Source organism: Suricata suricatta, chromosome 3 (genome assembly GCF_006229205.1).
Source record: "Suricata suricatta isolate VVHF042 chromosome 3, meerkat_22Aug2017_6uvM2_HiC, whole genome shotgun sequence".
In the NCBI taxonomy this organism is placed as follows: domain Eukaryota; kingdom Metazoa; phylum Chordata; class Mammalia; order Carnivora; family Herpestidae; genus Suricata; species Suricata suricatta.
The window spans coordinates 56,298,275-56,305,438 of NC_043702.1; the positions used below are offsets into that span (position 1 = coordinate 56,298,275).

The 7,164-nt window shown below is 51.0% G+C and overlaps 1 protein-coding gene across 1 annotated transcript in view; it reads right to left on the bottom strand.

Annotated features, from left to right (window-relative positions):
- Window positions 1-4,212: 4,212 nt before the first annotated feature.
- SP9 (Sp9 transcription factor) overlaps window positions 4,213-7,164 on the bottom strand; it is a 5,032-nt gene continuing 2,080 nt past the window's right edge. The window contains exons 3-4 of the mRNA XM_029933304.1: window positions 6,877-7,104; window positions 4,213-4,458 (exon numbers count right to left, since the gene is read on the bottom strand). Coding sequence (XP_029789164.1) covers window positions 4,213-4,458; window positions 6,877-7,104 — 474 coding nt within the window. The remainder of the gene's footprint in view (window positions 4,459-6,876; window positions 7,105-7,164) is intronic.

A 7,164-nucleotide genomic window follows, 5' to 3' on the forward strand; every position in this document is an offset into this window, starting at 1 on the left:
ATTTTTGTTTTGTTTTTTGTTTTAATCAAATAGGAGAAATGCTCCTTAAAAGTTGTGAGAAATAAGACCGAGGGAACTCTAAGGTCTGGGAGGTGCGAAGGGTGGCAACAGAGAGTTCTCCTGCCGAGGCTCCTAAAACCCAGCTCCTGCTGACAAAAAAGGAAGCAGATACTCCTCATCACCTTCCGCCCTTCTCCTCCCTTCACGCCACACTTAGCATCCCTCCGAACGTTAACAGTAAGAATGACAGCTAGGTGCGGGATGAAAGTCAGGAGCTGCTCAGAATGGAAAGAAACCCACACTCCGGCCCCAACTGCCGGCGGGCCGCCTTCCCCCCGCTCGTAGACCCGGAAAACCCCCAGTCCCGGCGGCTGCGAGGCCTCCTCCCCGAGGGAGCGGAGCAGCGGAGGTCGGGGCCTCGGTGCTGACCAGTGCTGACTTCGCCCCGAAGCCAAAGGCCGCCGGAAGGGGGATGGAGTGAGTCCCCAGAGGTGACCACCCCAGCGTACTGTTTGTTGCTCTCCTTCTAGACATGCATCTGGCAACCTTCTTAAGAGCATCTCAAACCCAACTATAAGGCTCAGAATTAGGGGGCACATACATGTCTCCTTCCTGGAAGAGTGGCCTCCCGCGTCAAGAGGCCCCTGGTCTCCCCACCCGTAAAGTATAACGGGAAGGGGTCCGGGTTAGCCCGCAGCACGGCTGCCCGCCCCCCAGTCCTCCGCCTGTGGCCCTAACCTGCCCTCAGAAGAAATTCCCGGGCCCCTCTGCCAGCCTGCGGGCCAAGGAAGCTGTGCCCTGGGGACCGGCCACTGGAACAGCCGCGCGCGCCCTCACCCGCCAGTTCACACCTAACCTCGCTCGGCCTCCGGCGCGTTTCTCCTGCGAAGATCGGAGGGTGGACTCGCCTTCAGTGGTGGGGAAAGCGAGCGAATTTCTCTCGTCGCTCGGCTCCACAGGTGAAGAGGGCGCTTTAGGACCCCGATGCTAATCTCTCGCTCCTGGGGCAAAATGGAAATATCAACTCCGGCCGGCAGCCTGCAAGCAGAAAACGGACTGGGGGGAGACACCCTAGCACTTTACATTTCGTTTATGAATGAACCACCCAGAAACAGGTGTTTGCAAAACATTGCAAAAACCCCCGACATGAATTTCCAAAGGAAGAGAGTGCAGGGATCTTAGAAAATCTAAAAACTTAGGTGCTTTTTCTTTCCTGGGTCGCAGAGAACAGGCCCTGGAGGAATGTGTCCCCATGGACATTCTGAAACCTTCCTCTTAACTGGAGTTGCAAACACACTGTATATATTTATATCAATAACGTATAGGGTAGGCATGTCTGTATGTATTTATCTCATACATATTTCTATAAACTCCGGCGTCTAGAAAGGGTGGGGGGTAAATAACACTGAACGGTTAAAATTATGGAGAAGGGATAATAACTGATTACTAATTTGAAAGTAAATAAACAGGTGACTTTTTCAGATCAAATTCCTCCTTGGATCGTTACAATAAATATCTCTGAAGGAAGCTCTCTATTTATGTTGTCATTGATTAATTCTTCACTACCTCATTTGATTTCGATTTAGAACGATTTGATTCTAATTTAATTAGCATGTAATTTGGATGTACATAATTACTGTAATTATGACATTCAGGTAAGGCAGCTTTAGGCTGAAAGGCAATTTCAAATTTTCTAGCAACCTACTTTGTACTGGGAAATGGACAAGGACTTTGCGCCCTGCTATCCAAGTAGTAATTAGCACATCTTTGAAATAGGCAGTGCGGCGGGGTTTGTATTAAAACAGCAAATACAAACCCCGCCGAGTTACTCGCTGCAAAGGTGGCTGCGAGTCCCCGGAAACGCATCGCATTTCCCGGGCTGGAGATCGGGGATCCCCGCGCCCCGGCGCCTCCGCCGACTCTAGCTGTTGCGGGAGACAGCGCTTTTGCTGCCTGGGCGCGGGATTTGGAGGTGTAGCTTTTAAGATTAAAATACAATAAAGGCGCAGGGGAAGGGGTGGGCAAGAAAGGAGGGGAAGAAGCCACCGCAAGAAGTCTGAAGATGAGGGGTGGGGTAGTGGACTGGGAAGAGGAGGGAAAGGGGCGGCGGGGGGAGGACGATGCACAGACTGGAGAGAAAATTGGTCAACGCCCCCAACTGTTATCCTATTTTAGATTTGGGTTTCAAAGGGGAAAGGTGGGGACAAAAGGGGTCAGTTTCCGCCACAGGGAGTGTAGACCCTTCGGGAGGGGCTGGATCGAAGGGTTTGTGAGGTTCTGGCCGCTTTCGGGGGCCCTGCGACCCCTTCCAGGCCCCAGGCTGCTCAGCAGCCCCCAGCACCCGACTCCGGAGAGACAGCCGCCTGGAGCGCGGCGGGGAGGCTAAAGGATACTTCGGCCATCCCCAGTCCGGCTGGTGAAAGCTACGGGGTCCCTTTCTTTCCTCCCCTTCAAAGGGGAGTCTGGGGGCCTGGGACGGTCTGGTGACCTGGTTTAATCAGCTAGGTTCCGATCGGTCCTGAACAGTCCCCGTGGGCCTCGCCGACCGGGACATTGGGCCAAGAGTGCAAGGGGCTGAGCCCCATTGCTGCGTCCCCATCCCGGGGTCCACGTCGCCGCCGACAGCGCCCAGCTTGCTCAACTACGAGTTGGAAGAACCTGAAGTTGCCCTGAAAGCAATGTTAAATGCGGCAATTCTAAGACTTGGGCCAAGCGGGGAGTTATTTTGTTTTGTTTGGGTTTTTAGTGAGCACGTCCAGAAATGACCGCCTTCCTGGAAGCAGCAATACCGGCCATCGCTAAGTAGTGACCCTCAAAAGCGAGGCTCGTTCCCCTCCCCTGGTACACAAAAACTCGCTTTTCTTTGCTTGCTTCGCTGGGTTGCTGCTGCTCGCGGCAAACGCCGGTCTCCCGGCGCTAATAGCGACAAGCCAGGCGGACAGCGCGGCCTTCCCGGCCCGGAGCTCTAGATGGCGCCAGCGAGCCGCACTCGCCAAGCTCCTCTTAAGGGAATCAAGAGCGACTGTCAAACATAAAAGCAAATCAGAGTTTTCAGTTTTTTTAATGTGTTAAGAATGTTATTCCTTAAGAAAATTTGTAGCTAAATTATTCTCACTTAAAATAAACACTTAGTATACCAATTACACAAATGGGCGGGATTTATGTGAGATTTACTTCATCTGCATTTTTGTAGTGAGAGAGAGCCTTGGTGAATACAGATAATAGATGCAAATAAGATTAGAGTTAAAATAAATAAAGTTTCCATCTGAATAAAAAGAAATTCAATTTTACGCGACTTCTAACGATTTGACGAAATGTCCAGACACGCCGTTCAGGTGCACAATCTAATCTCGCCAAAATAATGATGTCTCTCCTGGAGGAAAGAGAACCTTTCTCTTTTCTTCTCTTTTTCTTTTTCCTCTTCAGGTAGGCTCCAGTTCAGTCCACGGGGGGGACAAACGGACCCAGGAAAGGTAACCGCGGGGGGAGGGTGTGTTAGGGGGCTGAGTGGGCGCAGGACTGGGGAAAATTTGTTCTCCGCTCCTCTGCTGCACAGGAAGCTACAGAACAGGAAACGCCGGGAGAAACCGGCTAAAACGAAATCGCATTTCCCCTCAGCCGGGCCACGCGGGACTCAGAGACCCCGGCAGCGGCCCCCGCAGCCCGGCCGCTGTCCCGGTTCGGGTCTGCGCCCGGACCCCCTCCCTCGGCCTCCCGCTCCTTCCGGGCCCCGGGGCCGAAGCATCCCAGGCCGCCCGCCGGAGCCCCGAGGTGGCCCTGAGGAGACGCGGCCCCACTTCAGAGGAGACCGAGCTGGTCTCCCCGCTCGTGGGCTCTCCCCCTCCCCCGCTCGCCCTCTCCAATTTGCTCGGCCTCAGCAGGTCGCCACCCGCTCAGCTCCCGGCTTCCCGGCGCCCCCAGGGGCCCCTGGGGCAGAGGCTGCGGAGGCTGGGAGGGCCGGGGTCTGCTTTGGCCTGTCGGTTTGGGCCAGGGGGCGGGGGCCCCCGCTTCCTTCGGGTGCAGGTCCGCGAGCTCTGGTCTCCCGGCTGGACGCACGGGCCGGGCCACCGCCCGCCGTTCCCGGAGCCGCGGTGATGGACGTCCGCTGACCCGCGGGGCAGAGGCAGCGCGCAGAGGCCTTGATCACTGGGCTGCGGCGGGAGCCGCGCGGGGAGCGGGACCTGCACGGCCAGGCCCTTTGATCTGCCTTTATTATCCACGAGAAACAAAGCTGCCCGGGACAGACGCCCGGGCGCCCCCTTCCTCGGGAAAGCCCACCACACTCTCACCTCCGTGCCGCCGGCCCGCGGTCCCCAAACGCGCCGGGCACCCTCTCTCGGCCTCCTGCGACGCGGCCCAACGCCCCCGGAGCAAACGCACCCCTGCCAGCTTCTCCAGGCGACCGGGTCTGGCCCAGAAGGCGCGCGGGGGGCTGGGCAGGGAGGTCCCGGTTACAAGCTGTTTGAGCGGGGAGAGAACATGGTCAGAGAGGAAAACTCGAGAAAGAAGAGCTGGGTAACCGAGGCTGCGGGGACCGCAAGAACCAGGAGAGGGAAGAAACCACAGAACCCCACGCTGCAAAATGGCCCTCTGGGGACCTTAGCTCTATGTTTTATCGCCACTTTGCTACTTGGCTTTTCAGAGCAGAGTTTGCGAGAAAACAATTTGTTGGTTGTTAATAACAATTTATTTTTTCTTCCCTAAAAATCAAACCTCCATTCAAGTTCTCGAGATGGACAGTAATAAAAAAAAATTCCACTGGTGCTGACTTGCCTTGCTTCCTATTGTGTGGAGCCTTTTCGAAATATTTTATTCTGTAAATATGTACTTTGTTTTCTAAATTAACATTTTCGAATTGCGAAATTATCTCATTTACCAATTTTCTTTTTCGTCTCTCCCTCTCTTCCCCCTCTCTTTTAAACTGGGGCTGTTAAGTTGGTGGTCAGGAGACAAAGAGAGTGAAAATAATTTTCATTTCAATAATTGCCTTCTGGTCAATTTAACTGTGCCTTATTTTGAAAGAGACTGTCTAAATGAGATTCCTGTCCCAAATGTGTTCCCAGGCCTGATCCCAGCCTTTAATTATTCCTGAGTTTTTTTTCTTCAGAATAAGACGCCGCACTGAGTAATCACAAAGAAGTCAGAGAGCATCCTTGAACCTTTTCAGAAGCAGCGCCACTGATATTCAAATAACCTGCGAGGGCCATTTGACGGCGCGGGGACCTAGGCATTTCCAATTCACTATTTGCATAGATCAGCCGTCTTTGAAAAGGAAAGGAGCAGTTGTCTTCCATAACATTAAAAAGCCTAGTTATCAAATCAAGTGCTTAGTTTGGGGGCTTTTAAAACGTTTACATTTTATCTCAGGTTGCCCTTTACCGTTTGACATGCAAATTTGGTGCAGTTAATTTAGACAATTAAAAAGATCTTCAAGGGAGCTTTGTCACGGAGAATATTTGGAGTTTTCCCCGTGGACCAGCTGAGATAAAGTTGGCCAGAACAAATGATGTCTAGGAGATTAATTAGATATTTGATAAGACATGAATCCCTAATAAGGGAATACAAGGCACAGGGGGCTGCTGTGTGCTCTAAGTCAAAATTAATAACATTTAACAAGATTTTCATTTAGGCATGAAATGTCTTTTCCGGGGTATTGACTCTAGCGATTTATTCCCCTGAGTCACCTCCCAACGTAGAGGGCCTTGGGAGCTAAAAGACTCCTTTTAAAAAGCTTTTTCCTTTCACAGATTGTTTTTAAATCGTTTCTTAAAGACAAACAAACCCACTGGAGTTTTGTCTGACCCCTCCGGGAGGTGTAGGCACCTCCCCAGTTAAAGCTGCCAAGGATCTTGGCTTTATTTTAGGCGTTCCAGAGTTGTAAAATGTCACCTTTTGAGAGCTCTCTCATTAAGTAATACAACTACACATTCTTATAACCCAATTTAATTTACACTATTGATATACAAATAAATAATTTTGACTTCTCAAAAACGTATATGTATTATGGCTTTTATAACTCACATAAACCTTACATTCTCTAAAACTAACATTAAAGGAATTTTTTCCCAACAAAAAAAAGTCGACCCACAAAAAGGTTATTGACAGGGGAACAGGATTAAAATAAAGGAAGTGTATTGTTCAGAGTCCTTTAATAATACCAAAATGAAAATATGATGTCAAGATTTTCTTCATACAGATAAACGCATTTAATTTCTTTAGATGACCTTAACTTACGTGTTTGTGAGCGAAATGATAACTCAACATCTTAAATATCTTTTACATATATACTGACTTTCACAAAGTGCATCAGAAAATAAAAAAAAAACCTCCCTGAATTTCAGGAATTCACAAAAAAAACCCCTCTATTCGAATGAACATTTACAAGAAAATAAAAAAGAACACAATCTTTTGAACCCTATTTATACAGATGTTATGAAATACAGAGAAACTGTCACTAGACTTCCAGTTTAATTTCTCACCTTAAGCCTTTTTTGATGCTTCCTTTTTAGGAAAAAAAGTCTCATTGTAAGTAGATATCAAGCAGGACTTGGAGCATTTTAAATATAATATAATCCACACAAAGGGTCTGTTTTTATAGGTCCCGTTTGTTTTCAAATGTTCTGACAGTCCTTTGGAGAGTGGTGGCTTGTTTTTTGAGAAAAGGAAAGAGAAGGGTAGTGGAGGAGGGGGCGGTCAGGGGGAGGAGGAAGCGTTTCTGTGTATTGCTCTTCGTTCAAGAAGTTTGTGCGAGTGTTGTGTGTGTGTGCGTGTGTGTGCGCGCGCGCGCGAATGTGCGTGCTTATGGTTGTAGGTCTCCGGCGTGTGCTCATGTCTGTGTGTGCAGTTTTTTAGTGTCTGTGTCGGAGGGTGGTTTGCTTTTGTTCCTGGATCACGAGTTCGATTCTCGTCTAGGCTGGGACAGCAGAGGGGAGCTCCTGGCTGGGCCGGCGAGCAGCGGCCGGGGAGCCGGGTGCGGCTGCACTTGGCGCTGGCCCGGGGGCGTCCCTGGAGCCCCCGCCCGTCCGTGCCCCGCTCGCTGGCCCTCCGAACCTCTCGCTCGCTCTCGGTGTCTCTACTCGCTCGCTCAAACCTCTCGCCCGGCCTCTAAGAGTCGTTGGGGCCGGTCGCGGCTTCCTTGCCTCCCGCCGAGGCCGCCGCCGCCGC